The sequence below is a fragment of the Apus apus genome, chromosome 6, assembly GCF_020740795.1.
Source record: "Apus apus isolate bApuApu2 chromosome 6, bApuApu2.pri.cur, whole genome shotgun sequence".
NCBI lineage: Eukaryota > Metazoa > Chordata > Aves > Apodiformes > Apodidae > Apus > Apus apus.
In genome coordinates, this window is record NC_067287.1 from 24,989,276 (window position 1) to 25,005,127 (window position 15,852).

Here is a 15,852-nt window from a genome sequence, read left to right on the forward strand (position 1 = left end):
AGTGTCACTTGGTTTGGGGCATAGCTGTTCCTTCTACAGTGGCAGTTGCTAGAAACTTGATGTTTCCTGAATCTACTGAGAGTAAGATTTTAAGAACTTTAGTTAGTATTTCAGCAGGGTGAAAGATGCTACTTGTAGCAGATCAGCTGCCAAGAACTACAGTGTATTTTAGGCTTATTATCCAAAATGCGTGTATCTGAATACATGTAATACTGAATGCTGAAAAAGGTTGTTTATTTTTACACCATGTAATCTGCAGCATCCATGCAGTAGAATTTGTACAAAATAAAAGCAAAGGTACTGCTTCCTGTTTTACTCATGACAGACTTCCTGGAGCAGGTGGCATCCAGCAGCCTGGATGTTTTGCTCAAGGTGAAAGTTCTTGCTTTGTTCCTCTTGGCTAAAGGGGTTTAAATAAAGAAACTTTGATGTTAAACAGGGCATTCCTGCCTATAACTAGCAAAAAGCTACATGCCACCCATTCCTCTTGGCCATGGACATGTTTCCTAGGTAGTTCAGAGTCATCTTTCCTTCCATAGCACAGTCAGAGCATGGTCAGACATTTGCTTCACAATCAGCTGCACCTACGGAGATGTTACCACACTTCTGTGATGGTTCAAACACTGCCCAACTCTGCCAGCTGAAGGATTCATGTGAGTGGAGGTCTACACTCCTGTTTCATACTTAATCCATATGGTTACTTTGTATGGATCTCACTGAAATAGGTTAAGGAGAACTGACAGTCTCCTCTGTCAGCAGTACTGCAGGAGCAGAAATACTCGGCTGACTAACTCTTCTCTCTTCATCTTTTTCACTAAATCCCCCAAGACAGGGCAATTGAAAATCATTTCCATTAATGTAAATTATAGACATGAAAGCTCAATGCTCTGCAGAATATCTCTGCATTGCCACTAGCAGTTATTTGGAGTAAAATTTTGTGGACAGAACAGTTGCATCTGAGCAAATATCTGATTTGGTCCTCTTTTCCCTTTAAGGTTTTCATTTAAGTTATCTTCTATAAGCACAGCATTTCAGTGGCCATGTGTTTGGCAAAACACATAAATTATTTACAGCCATTGTTTGTTTTCATTTTTTTTTGTTCTAAAGTTATATTTTGAAGAAACAGCCCAAAGCATTTTTTTTCCAGAATTAATAGATTTTCACATAAATCTGGAAATGCCTGTACTTCTGCTCAGTTCACCAGAAAAGTACATTTAGTTCATTAGTTTCATGCTGAACTGTTAACATTTCAGGTTGTTTTATTAGGAGAGAACAAAGAACTCCTGGCTTGTTGAAAACTTGTTACTCAAAAATAAGGATGGAAAGGTTCCAAAAGAACTGATGTTAAGCATTGCAAACTGGATGAAGTTGTGAAGATTGGAGATTTACAAGACATCTGGTAATTAGCTTCCAGCTTCTATGGAGTCCTGCCCTGTGAAAGCTGCTGCTGCTTGCACTGGAGGGGAAGCAGGAGGGAGATGAAGCATAACTCTGAAAAGATAGATCTTCGCATTCACAGATTATCAGTGGGCTGTTGAAGTGTCTCCAGGTTCCTCTTTGAAAGACTACGTCCAATGAAAAAAAATCCTGACATCCTTCCCTTTGCAGGATTGTCTTCTCTGCTGACATCTGCTTGGTGAGGTGATGGGTGAGGAACAAGCTATCAAAGAGCTGTTTATGACTTTCCCTGCCTGAGCCAATATTCCAGTGTCCCCCACACCAGCCTGTTGCACTCCCGGGGGATGGTGTGGCAGCTGGAAGTTGCTGAAGTGGGACTGGCTGAAGTTACCTCCTTGTGTCCATCCCAAAATGCCAGTGATGCCGGGGAATGCTGTTAGAGCTGGGCATCTCTTGAGTAACCTTCCCCAGGGAAGCACGGCAGCATGCTCCAGTGCAAGGGACTCATATTAAGGCCACAAAGTTTGATCCTTTTATTGTTGTTGTTACATTAGGAAAGATTTAAACAAGAAAGAAAACTTTCCATTTGGATTAATTTTGTAAATTGTCTCTTGGTAGCACCTTCCCACACCCTGGTTATAGGCTAAGGTGTGTTTGTGTAGGTTCTGAAATTTAGGCATATAAACCTTCAGGCTCTGAATGGGAATCTGTCAGACCTTGTGTTTCTGTTACTTGTCAGAGACTTAGGAGACTTTGCTTCTGTACTCTGTTCTGTCCCTTATCTATACAGTCACCTTTATTCAGCAAGTCATTGCACAGTCATGTTCATTATTCTGTCCATAAAGCAGAATACTGATCTTGTCTTAGGCACTTGCAGTAGAAGTGGTTAAGATCAAAGTGATACATTTATTTTTTTTTTATTTGTTTAGTTACAAATATTTTATCATCTAAACATCAGTAATTAGTCTCAGCAGGCTAGCTATGAGTAAAAACATTTGTCCTTTCAGCGCTGGATCCGTGAAGTACAGTGAGCAGGCAGCCTGTGTTAATTTTTCTAGCAGGACTATACTTTAAAATTAGGGATTTGCAGTAAAGAGCAAGCTTTATTGAGACTAGTTATCAGAAAGAACATTATTTTTCCTAGATTGCAAATGTAAGCAAATTTGTGGTTAATGGCATTCACCAAATTGACTGACTGAGAATGTGAAGAAAGTAGTTTTATATCAATATATAATACTAGGACATGCTGGAAGAGATTATACCTAATTTATATATAACCTGATGAATTTTGCAACTGCTAGTAATTAAGTTTATTCTTTCCACTGATAAGCTATGCTTATAGTCTCAAATAAAAACCATACAGTCTGAGCCTTTTCTTCTTGAGATTACAGTTATTCTGTGTACATTGTTGTAGCAGTATCTAATTCCTGAATGCAGTACAACTGGTGCTGCAATCTGATCTACTGGAAGGAAGGGTTAAGCACCCAGGAGGAGGTTGGTGCTGCCCATGTGCTTTTGCTTTGCCTGAGGTCTGAGGTGCTGTATCCTTTTGCAGGCATTGAACTGCCTCTTTCCTAACAGCTGCCTTCATCTGCCTCAGTCTGGGCTGTGGGGGGAAATTAGGTTTCTTTTTAATCATAGTTCTGAACAGAAGGATGTGTAAAAAGGTGGAATGGAGTGAAATGAAAAAATGGAATGAAGCATTTCTTAGTCCAGTGGTACCAGTGATCCAAGCTCTACAGCAAAGCTCTGTACAGATCACAAATTTCTTAGCTCACCCTTAGTGGTGGCAGCTGTCTTAGAGCAGGGGTACAAAGCCAAGCACCCAGGACTAACCCAAACAGCTTCTGCTCCATACACTACAGCTGTCTCCACGGAGAATGCTCATTTGGAAGAGTTACTGATTAAATTAACATTGTTAGAGAGAGCAATAGTTAGGCTGGAGCTGTTTCTTCAGTAAGCAGATCTTGCTGAGTGAGATTTGTTTCACTTAGATGATTTTTTTTTTTTTTTCCCCTGGAGTGATTATTATTTTCACATTTTTCTTCAATGTAGTACACTTACGTGGAGTAAAATGAACTCACATCAGACATTGATTTCTCTGTATTTGTATGCACGATCCTTTCTCTGTTCCTTTGAATTGCTGTGCATTTGGAACTAAAGCTGGTATTCACAGGGTTTTTTAATGCTTTTAATATACAAAGTTTTATTTATATCTACTCTGTACCAAGTGTTGTCTCCACTGCTACATTATACAAACATGATTCCTATCCTCAGCTGCTTTTGTTTTGAAACTCTCCAAATTGTTACATTCAGCCAGTGAAATGTATGTTGTTGGACTGATGTTTTAGCACCTGAAACAAGTCTCCTTTATGCTCAGTGCAGGACAGTTACTGCTCACAGTGTCGAGTCACTTTGCAGCTTATGTGTATGAACTGGAAAAGGTCAGTTTTATTATTGAGAAATACAAGCTATTACAAGTTGAAGAGGTTTCCATCAGACTTCTATGGCTTCTAGTTAGGCATCTGACAAAGGGCACACCGTTTTCTGTTGTAATGTAGCAAACTAAATTCTGGGGTTAGTAATTAAAAAAACAAAACAAAACCAAAAAAACAGGAATTTTGCCTTCATAATTGACTACAGTTGTTCTGGAAGATCAAGAGAACCTAAGCAGACTTCTAACAGCAGCAAGAAAGGTCCTAGGAACTAGCAGGAATACAAAGAGGAAACTCAATTTGAGCTATTGTAGCAATCAACTAATTTAATGGGCCTTTTGGCAGTGGAAAAACTATCAGCTTTCCAAAATATATTACTTGGGTTATTTACATATTACAGTTTTGATGGAATTACCAAATGATTTGTTACTCAGCTTCCTTTAGTAACAACAGTGTATATTCTTCTACTAATGGCAAGTTTAGTGCTGGAGGTTTTAATTGTCTAAAACTCTACAATTTGACACCTTTCTCTTTAGGGTGATTAATAGCAGGTCTGCACATAGTTAGATTCCCCTAATGGTACATTTTGATGTGAACCAAATACAGCCACAGGATTGCATTTCTAAACCAGGCCATGCAATCTAAAGTTTATGCCCTCTTTATGCTGGCTGCAAGAGGACAAATGATACCTGATTAAGCATAAAGCCTGGTGCTACAAAGCTAATCCATTGACATTTTTGGAACGTATACTGTTTGGCCAAGTTAGTTAACACTGGATCAGCACTTTTCTTTGAGTAGCCACGCTGCTTTTGATCTGGTAGGAGGAGCTCTCAAGTCGGATTTACTGTTGCATCGAACCATGGCCTCAGGCACAAGTCCTGCACTGCTTTACAACCAGCTGAATTAGCAGAGGATCCATGAGTTAAAAACAGGGCACTTTTTTCAGCAGTAATTTCTAGATTTTAGTCTTAAGGGCAAGATAGACTTTAAGGAAGGTGACAGAAACAAAGATTTGCACAATGGACTAAACTCCATGTATCCTCAGTTACACAGAGCCTCTGTGAATCTGTTAGAAACAGTAAATAACCTATTTCAGCAAACAGATGTAGCTCATAGTTCAGTGGCAGGTAAAATAAGAATAGTTGTAGCTATATAAAGAACACAAGACACTGAACCTTTTTCTTTTTAAGAAATTGCACATAACCTGGAAACCTGAAGAATAGTAAGTACCTTATCAAAAAGCATTTTCAACACAGATTTGATATATTGCTATAGACAACGTGTCCAACCCTAGAAAAATGCTGTAATCCAAAAATTAGGGTTATACTTGAGGCTCTTGCCAGTGAAACCAATATGCTTTCTATGTATAGAGGATGTACTACCCAGATTCTGTAAGAAGAGGTGCTTAGGCACTGGTGCTGATAATGTGAACACTGAGAATAAGTACTCTAGAAATCCCTGTAAATGAGGTATTTTAAAAAGAAAGAAAATAGAAATTGCTGTCCATACTTGTTAGTTTTTAAAGGTCACAGGACTAAAAGCCACAAACATCTGTCTTTTACGTAATGTTTGTTTCCTTCCTTGTGCCATGTAACAAAAAGTACAAGAACACTTCCACATATGGGAAAGAGGATTAAGAAAGGTAGGTAATGGATACATTTTCTTCAAAATGTTGAAAATATCAAAGCAGAAAAATAATCTGAGCATCTTTCTGTTCCTATGTCTAACATTAAGAAACAACTACTGGTAAGCGATTGGTGCTCTCTTCAGGCTTTACGGAGTAGTACTGAGCTAACTGTCACACAGCTTGCACCAGACAGAGTTCCGTTGGTTCCTCTGAGATTTTTTTTTTTTTTTTTTTTTTTTTATTACCAGCAGCATGGCAGTATGTATCTATGTCTAGATAGAAGCCTAGTGTGCCACAAGGTAGTATGCAAATACAGAGCCAGAAAGTCCTTTCTCCCTGCATAGAGTGTAAGGAGAATTTTCTTAAGTACAGAGCTTAGAGGCTTGAATTAGGAGCCGAGCTCCCTGTGCAGTCAGTGAAAAGTAGGTGTCAGTAGAGGGAGATGGAGAACTTTGGTATTAGGGAGTATTTAGATGCTCCTCATGCGACAGAGTCACCAAACTGTCTGCCCTGATTGTCTGGGAAGTCTGAGGTGCAAACATGAGCATCCGCAGTAGATGCCCTACATGGCAGACATGAGTCCTCACCTCTGCAATAACTTGCAGGTTACCTGACCCTGGGGCTTTCTCCTACTGCAGATGAGTTCATCAAGTTCAGAAGCTTGGATGGTGAGGCAGGCAGACTCACTACAGGTGGGATCTGTGTATTTGCCTGAATTCTGTATGCTGGCAGGATCTGTTGCAGCTCCATTAGCATCTAGTGGTATGGTATTGAACTAGAACATCATCCAACAGCTTTACCTGAGACATTGTTTTCCAAAGCAAAGCCTTTCATGAGGGGAACATGCTGAGTGCCATTCTTACAGCTGGATTTGTAAAACTCAGTTTCTTAATTGTGTTGTGGATTTTGCAAAGCTCACTATGTATCTTTATGAAGTAGATTTTTCAAGCACGAGATTGTGGAACATACTTAAGGACCTTCGTTCTTCATTTCCTTAGTTGAATTATATCTTACTCTTTTCTTAAAGCAGTGTTTTCATTTACATTTCTGTAAAAATTGCCACTATCTCATTGTGACAGAGTCACTGTGGTTGAGCTTTACTGAATCTCATTTTGAGATAAAAGTTTGGGGAGGATAGAGGGAGGGGGTCTATCCTTACGTAACTCTGACTCCAAGTACCCCATTTGGTTTGTTAGCAGCAGCCTTTGAGATATCTTCCTGGGTATCAGACCTAACAGTGGGGCCTTTGAAAGGAAAATGTAGTAAAATATTCCTCCACTTAAATCTGTGCTATGTAGGCACCCCCAATGCCCAATGGGCATTGTGGGATATACAATAGTACCTTTAGTTTTATGGTACCAATGACATTTATCTTAAGACTGTTCTTGAAACTGATGGACTTCACTTTTGGGAAGCTTTCTTAAATACAGATTATTTTTTCCCCTCAGTCGTATCATATTACAGACCCGAATTGTTTCTCACAGTAAAGCATAACAGACAGTTAACATCAAATCTAGCTAAATTACATTTTCCTTCACCCTTTTTCTTCTTAATTATCAAGTCTCAGTACTATGAAATCGCATTCTGTCACCAGATTTAGTGCCCCATGTTTCAGAGGAGTACTGTTGACAGGAAAAGCACATTTAGCAAGTGCAGAAAGGCAGCATGCTACTAGCATTGTGTAGATTTGAAATTTCTTGTCCTAGTTTCTCATCCTGCAGCTAATTCCATGTCGGCAGCTTTAATGCATTTTGATTTAGTGAATTGTAACAAATGGTGAGTTCTGATTTCTGTAACTCTACATTAGGACTCTAACAGACTTCTTGCTGGTGTGAATGCTGCTGCATCTGTGTGAATGCACATAACACTGTACTGGGAAAGCTGTTCTTCATCTTTGTGGAACCTGAGAGACAAGGTTCAGCAGGGCTAGGTTTAAAGGACCTGGTGTGACCCCATGGTCCCCTAGAGTTTAACCTCATGTCTTCTCAAATTCACCATCTGAAGTCACACTTGTAAATTAAATCTGTTCAGTGGACTATCTCAGAGAGAGCATGGTTATAAATCCTTTGTGTTATCTGGATCAGGTTTATATCCCTCAGTGAAGTGGCATAAGGAATATCTACTTAGGAAGCAGATGTAACCACTTAACTTTATTTAACTAATTAAAAAAAAAAATTAAAAATCAGTCCAGCTTTTATGTATGAAATAAAAACCCCCTCAATTTTGCAAAGGCTATTTTGTCATTTCAGTTAGTTTTCTTTGTTATTTTGTCTGATTTTTTTTTAGACAGAATTTTTAAAATAATTAATTGAGTGGTTCTTTTGTTGAGAAGATACTGGTAGTGCCTTTACTGAATTTGTGATATTCTGTAAGCTAATTTAGGAGAGCAGCAGCCTGGTAGCTATGAACTGCACATGTAAGCTGTGTAGTCAAAACACTGAAGTTTTCATCAGATCTGTTGCTCCATCAGGATTTTGTGTTTTAAAAGGACAAAATAGAGGAGGGTTTTGTATCCTCGTGGATTCCATGGGTGAAGTCAGGAGCTGAATCTTTCACTGAGGGGGGGAAAAGGAAAGGGAAGAAAACCATGGAAGTTCCCCATTGTAGCATTCTGCCTGGGGTATTCTGTCCAGCGTGGCAGACAGTGAGAAAGATTCCTAGGCTGTCACCACAGCTCTCAGGGTTTAAGGTGAGATTCTTGAAGCCTGAGCTTGCAGTAGGAGAGAGTCTCTTGAATAGCAGGAGAACTTCTGAGAATAAAGAGCTCAAGTAAAGTCCTTATAAGCACCTCCCGTGCCAGACTCTTCAGTGTGCAACAGAGGGAGGAGAACAATTTTTCTGGGTGTTTCATGAAACAGAAAATTGTGGACAGATTAAAGCTTCCTTATTCTCACTTTTTAGCCCAGGGGTTTTGTTGCCCTCTGTGAGAACAGAGAAGTTAGATTTGCACTGGGGAGTGGCAGTTCCCTCTTTGTGGCTTTCTGCAGCACCAGGACAATACTCTGTGGTGATAGAGAGTCAGAGGCAGTGACTAGCGGGGCTCCAGCACTTGCTTGCAGCTCGGGACACACCAACGTGTTGCCTGAGGCAGGTCTGCGCTTTCTGCTCTTCTCTGCAGCTGTCCCTTTGGGTGTTACCCCCTTGTCTTGCCGTGGATGGGTCTGGTATGTTTTGTTGAGTCTTAGAGACTGTGGGTTGTTTACTTCCAAAAATATTACCTTCGTATGTATACAAAAGACAAAGTAGGGTATGGCTGGCTGAGGGTGATCCCCACCAGAAATATGCAAGTGACAGAAGCCAAGAGTGATGTCTTGTCTCTGCTCTGTAATCTCATGTCTCCTCACACCAGTAATGTAGTAATGGCAGGGATTTTTAGGTTGTTAATAAAGCAGGGCTATCTTTTGCATCACTGGAAGTGAGACACCACTTCAGCTGTTAAATAGAAATTTCAGAAACCTTAATAAGGCGTAATGAAATTGTTTGATTTAACAATTTGCTCCTTTATCTGAGTGTGATTATTGTTACAGCTTTGTATTACTTTTGACATTGCAGCAATCTTTTCTCAGCTGTAGGATGGGTTTCAAACAAAGTGCTTTCTTCCTCTTACAAGATTAGGAATTTCCCTTCTCATGTTATAGCCTGATCCCTTTATATATTGCTCATGGTAGCCTAGAAGAGTATTGCAGATAGTAATAGACCAAAAGTTATTGCACTTAGCTTCTGGCTGCTGGCTGATAGATGCCCTTGCTCTGACTCGGTGAGTGATTACCAGACAGTTTGGCACTGGACTGGGGCCACACTTACTTGTGACTGATTCATTGGGCTGAAATATGTCACTAATTTAATTCAGCTATTTCATTAATCTGATTGAATTGCATCCAGCTGTTAGAGGTGCATGAAAGAAAGGTACCTGACACATGAAGCAAGAGCAGTAGCCTCTGCATTAAACTATAAAACAGTCATTAGGACATCTAATGCTGAAATTTAATTGCTCCATAGAAATTTGGTTTCCAAGCACACTACTAATTAGCTGTAAGCTTGATGAATGTCAAGAATTAATTAAAACATTTCAGTGGCCTGTGCAGGTTTTAAATATTGTCATTATTGCCCCAATATTTTCAGTTCTTACAGTAATTGCTTTTTAGAGAGCATGAATGGAATTATCTTCTGGAGTGACAGAGGGTATGAACGGTTCATTACATCATCAGAAATGGACCTCCTTGGCTCTGGATTTCCCTTTTTTTTCCTAAAATATATCTTCTGTTTTTCTTCTGCTTCTTAGTGTGCATTGCATATAGCAAAGTAAGATCAGTGATTTTTAGACCCAACTTTATTTTAACCATACTTCTAGTTTTTCTTTCTCAGCTGTACTCTGGAGGCCAGCATGACGTTGCTACCTACTGTTATGTTGACAACAGGAAAATAGCTCCAGCTCCATCAAATTAATTTTTTTTTTTTTTAATTAAATAGAAAGCCAAAATCCATTATTATTTTGTCCTGTTATGAAAGGCTTCCAACAATTTAAATATCTGGTACATGAAATGTCCACAAGATAAAAAACATGTTGGGAAATTATGAATTGAAAGGGAATTCATAATCAAAATCAGTTTTTGATTGTTTCTTGAATATTATCTTAATGTAAAAACAGCTAAATTTTTTGCACAGGAATTGCAGATGCATAGTGCAGACTGCTCATATTCTTTGTCTCTGATGCATGTCTCCACATGTTTGGCTACATAGTAAGGATGAATGTCCCACATGACATGTGATATAGACTGCGGACATATGTCTGACAAATACATGGGGTGACATGACATGGGAATAGCCTCAACACTTGGAGGACTTTTAGGGAAGCTCCTCTGAGTGTCGAGCAATGCCAGAAACCACAAACTCCCAGGCTACAGCTTGGTGCCATGCCCTGTCACTTGCTTCATCTGCAATCTCATATGACAGTCCTCAATGCCTGTTCCTTGGGACCACAGAGGGAGAAGGATGGGGATGCTTCACCATGTGTCTGTGAGATGTAGGTGGTGCCTGGGAGGCTGCCGAGGTGGGGAGAATTGGAAAGATCTTTTGCAGTGCCACGTTTTTCACTTGTCTGCTTATATGTGATGAATCCACTGTGCCTGCATGAGCTCTGCGGTGTTGTTTTCCATAGCAATCAGTCTGGATCTCAGCAGTTCAGAATCAGGACCTTTTGTGGAAGGTTAGGTTAGTTTTCACCCTGAGACTTGCCTTGAGAAATAAGATTATACTTTGATTATTTTTGTGAGGAGGTTAGAAGGTTACTTTGTGATCATAGCATTGAGTATGGTGTCTCAGAAGTCAAGAAAATGCTCGTTCATTATCCCTTTTTTCAAATCTTTACTGTAATAAGTAACTACTCAATAGCCTTTCTCCTAATGAGTAATGCATTTGGTATTGTACTTGTAAAATAAACTATTTTTGGCTGGTAGTCCCAATGCTGATTGCCTGGAGGCATAACACAAATATATCCTGAAGAAAACAGTTATTTGGATTAACAGTGCTGTAAGAAGCTCAATTCCAGGTTACTTGATTCTGTCTCTCACATCCCCAGTTTTCCTGCCCAAAGAAATTACATCTCACTCTAGCCTGTGAAACAAGTGGCAATAAATGTGTATCAGTATACATGTAAGTTACAGTTTTTATGAAGGTATGATCAGTTTAATGCTTGGAGAATATGAATGTGGTTTAGATATAGAGCTCCTCTTGTGTATGGGTATGATGTAATTGGAGGGGCATGATGTAGAAGCTCAGCAACCACAGACTCAAGAGAGCAGATCTGAGGGTATGTTTCAGACAGTGATAGTCCATGGTCAATCTGTTTCATTGCTGTTATTTCCAAAGTGACAGTGGAGTGTCCAGCTTTCATGCCTGTGTAAAACACTGAACCCATTGAAATCAGTTGGAAATTATGCAGATGTTAAAGATAGACAAGTGGTTTTTATTAAACAAAATTAAGGTAGAGAGAAATCCATGAAATGCCTTTCTCAAAAGTCCACCTGACTCTTTCTTTCTCTCTCCTCTTTTTTTACACAGTGCCGGTCCTAAAGGGGATAACATTTATGAGTGGAGATCTACTATTCTTGGACCTCCAGGTTCTGTGTATGAAGGAGGTGTTTTTTTCTTGGATATCACATTTTCATCTGACTATCCATTCAAGCCACCAAAGGTAAGGGTATGGTTTTTATTGTGTTTATCATTTTGTCACATGTGAGAAGACTAACTTGCAGTGAGTGAGTGCTCATCACTTTCTGAGTATCAAATTTGTTTATGGTCTTTTGAAAGCTAAAAGGTCCAAAATCTTGGGTTGCAATTTCAGAAAAATCCTATGTCTAATTTATTAAATGATTACCACAGTCAGTACCAATTTCCAAGCTTTACCAAGCGATAAATGAGATAATTCTGATTAAGAGTTAAGATTCATTATATTTTAATTTTGATAGAAGACAGTGCAAGACCTTCTTATGCTTCTTCTAATTCCAGCAACTAAAATATATTTATAATAAACTTTTCTTGGTTATGAACCAGATTCTATATTATATATTTTCACTAAATTTTTAGCAAAATAACAGAAAGCTAAAATAAGTTTAGACAACTAGAGTGTTACATTATGACTTCAAATTGAGTATGTTACTGTGATGATTTCCATTTTAAAATGTCAATCCATTTACTACTGGCAAAATCAGCAGCCTCGTCTGATAATATTTTTAAACAAAAGCTCTTTTTATTAAATTAAACTAATCTTAACATAATCGAATGTTTCATTTCCTTGCTCAGAAATACTATGAACAATTAAGAAACCATAACTTACTAACAGATATCAAAGTTAAGGGTTGTTCCCTTCTCCCCTCCTTTAATGCCAAGTTACAGCTCTTGACCAAGTCACCAGAGGGGACATTGCTGCCATTCACAACGACTAAATACTACAATTTATGGTTCTTACAGCTACAACATTGTTATTATAAATCAGGTATCTTTTTTCATTCCCAGAAGGGTTACAACATAAAGAATAATATATCCTCCATGTATTTCACACTTCCCTGAAAGCCACAAAATTTAATATTCTCTGACTAAAGATGTTTATAATGAAACTATGCTGATTTTTAAACAAATGCCTCATGAAAAACTTGTGGATTTTTTTAGTGTGAACATGTTTTAATTTTTAGTAGTTTCAGAAAACATAATGGATTTTTCCCCCTTTTTCAGAATGAAAAAGAAAATTTTCCTAATTCTCTTGTGCTTTTTATTATTACCACTTATACTTTTATTTTTTACACTTATATTTTTAACTTCTTACATGTGCAGAATAGTGCTTACATGCTCTACTGAAATTAGTCTGAAACCATATAAAAACAAGAATGCTGTTAGTGTGATACCAATGTTTTGGATGTGTATCATGTCCTGCCTAAAAAAGGCTCAGGCAAAGATTTCATTATTAATTTGAACTACAATAATGCAATACTCCAATTCTAAATATTAATTTTAATGGTCTATATTTAAGCTTTTGAAAAAAAGGAAAATATAAACTAATACTGCTCATGCAGCCAAATTCTATTTCTTCACCTTCAGAAACCACACTTAAATTATGTTTGTGATTAGATTGTTCTTGACATGCAGTATGTTCATTAAAAAGTGTACAGTACTATCAAGTAGGTCCTAATTTTTGTGGGTACCAGGCAGAGGGCCTTGAGAAAGCAGTTTGTGCACCAAAGATCTCCATTGTAGTTTTCTTAAAGGTAGCCATGACTACAGTAAATATACACTCTTCTGTTAAATAATAGTGTTTTAGAAAATGAGCAGCAAGGAGCTGTCTCCACAGAAGCTCTGCAGAACTGGGAGTGCCCCAGGCACTGCGGCTGCTCAGAGGCAAGGAGCAGTATCCCTGGGCAACACTGAATTAAGCTCTTTCTTTCTCTTTTGCTGTGATTTTAGGTTACTTTCCGTACCAGAATTTATCACTGCAACATCAACAGTCAGGGAGTCATCTGTCTGGATATTCTGAAAGACAACTGGAGCCCTGCTTTGACTATTTCAAAAGTTCTGCTGTCCATTTGTTCTCTTCTGACAGACTGCAACCCAGGTAAGGAGCTGATATTTACTGAGCATCCTCTCCTAGCAGATTTACTTATTTGCCATGGAATATAATTTATAAATTCGATTGTATACAGATTAAATAAAAATTAATGTTTTTAAAACGGGATGAAAGACACCTGCTTCAGTGCACTTTTCACTTCTGTGTCACAACAGAAAGTAAACAGCATTAAGCCCTTTTTTTTTCCCAAGGTATGGTGGAGAAAATAAGCTGATGTCATTGAAGGTCTGTTTGGCAAGAGATGCAATGCGTGAGCTGTTGATCCAGGAAAGCAACAAAGTTCTCTTGAGTTACAAACTCATAAATCCCACAGTTTGGAAGGGGCCACAGGAAGTCCCTTCTCTTAAGACAGCAATTTAAAAGTTTAATCTTGCAAATGTGAGGGGGGAAATGTTCAGAGAGATTTTTCCCTTGTTCAAAGAGAGTTCCTTGTTCCTGTCAGGAGAGGAGGAACTCCACTGCAAGTAGTGCATTTTCTCAGCAACAGCTGTGTGACTTGTGTCATTGGGAAATGAATGCTAATTGCCAGCAGTCAGGGCAGGAACTGAGCAGTAGAAGAGAGTTAATTTACAAAAGACTGGTAATGATCAGGGAGGAATGGATTAGCCTCTTTGATACAAAAGTCGGATGACTCCGGAAGCAAACTGGATCCCCTCAGTGTGTGTCCGTAGTCCTGATACCCTAATGTACAGTAGTCTTGTCCAAGCACTGTGCCAGGAGTGTGCCAGGCTGTGCTCGCAGAATGTCCCCTGCACCCATCAGCCCTTCCAAAGGGGTGAAAGTGAAAGCAGGGCACCTGGCTCAGGCAAGATTAATGAACCACAGATAACCCCAACAGATTTTTCTGTTTTCTTTTCCTGTTCATTGTGCCTTTTGTGTTTTCTCTTGGAAATTTCTTGTGTGATAAGAGTTCCAGCATTTTCTGGCCTAACAAAGACTATATTTTGGAAAAGATTCTGTTATTTCAAATCATGTGGGGATTTTTGTTATTGTGTAATGGTTTATAATATATCTTCTCCTGCCTTCTGCAGCTGACCCTCTGGTTGGAAGCATAGCCACTCAGTACCTGACCAACAGAGCAGAACATGACAGGATAGCCAGACAGTGGACCAAGAGATATGCAACATAAATGACAAACTACTTGTGCAGTGTGAAGGTGCAGAACGCAACTTTGCAGTGTGCAACAAATCTTTATAGCCTTTACAATACGGACTTCTGTGTATATGTTATACTGATTCTACTCTGCTTTTATCCTTTTGAAGACTGGGATACTGCCCCCAAAAAAGGTAAATGCTATCAAGAGTAGAAATTTGTAGCTGTAGATTAGTTGTTTAAAATGCCTACTTGCAAGTCTTGCTTCTTTGGGATATCAAAATGTATTTTGTGATGTACTAAGGATACTGTTCCTGAAGTCAACCAAATATTATAGTGCATTTTAGCCTAATTCATTATCTGTATGAAGTTATTAAAGGTAGCTGTAGATTGCTAGGAATTATGTCATTTGTATTAAACCCAGATCTATTTCCAATATGTGGTACATGCTGTTGTGAAAACTGTTTTAACTTTTACCTTTGTCAGTTTGTAATGAAAGGATTTCCTTTTTCCCTTTGTAGCTCAGAGAGCACCCAGTGTATCATCTCAAACACAATAAACATGTTCCCCAAGGAGTAGTTGCTTTGTTTTCCTATTTTAAATTAATATTTGAATAAATTTAATTATAGTAACAAGGCAGGGCCAATGTATCACAGATCCCTGTGAATAATCTATAAATTAATATACATGAGCAAAGGCTTGCTATTAAATGTTTAATGCACACCTGTGGATTGTATAAGTTTTCTCTGGTTCGTTTTTTACAGAACATATGTCATTTCTATGGTTTCCTTAAATTTAATACTCTTGGGCTCTTTCTCAACCTGGAATTAGAGCATTGCAAGTGCTTACTCCAGAAGTTAATGTAGCTGGTTGCTTCAGGGCCAGGCCTGCTTTCGTGACAGGCTGCCTGAGTCTTACTACATTTTTTTTTTTTGCAGGACAAGGGCCAAGTTAGAGATAATCTGATGCTTTTGTTTCCGAGTAAAGCAAGTCGGACTTGCTGATCTAGAGAGCTACAGTTACCAATTGAAAATGGTCTTCCAAAGCATGATTGAACACTATATCATCTGTCCAGAAAAGAAAGCAGTAGAATTTAATCAGATTTTTGTGATATAAAAACAATTGTGGGGGAAATGAACCTTTGTTAATGAAAATTAAATCTGTAAAACTTTTAGACTGTGTTT

The 15,852-nt window shown here is 38.5% G+C and overlaps 1 protein-coding gene across 2 annotated transcripts in view; it reads left to right on the forward strand.

The window, feature by feature from the left end:
• The window catches only part of UBE2E3 (ubiquitin conjugating enzyme E2 E3), a 53,412-nt gene extending 38,169 nt beyond the window's left edge, over positions 1 to 15,243 (forward strand). For both annotated transcript variants that reach the window (XM_051623563.1, XM_051623565.1), the window contains exons 4-6: positions 11,521 to 11,653; positions 13,417 to 13,564; positions 14,608 to 15,243. In XM_051623563.1, coding sequence (XP_051479523.1) covers positions 11,521 to 11,653; positions 13,417 to 13,564; positions 14,608 to 14,705 — 379 coding nt within the window. In that variant the 3' untranslated portion in view covers positions 14,706 to 15,243. The remainder of the gene's footprint in view (positions 1 to 11,520; positions 11,654 to 13,416; positions 13,565 to 14,607) is intronic.
• The last annotated feature ends 609 nt before the right edge of the window (positions 15,244 to 15,852 follow it).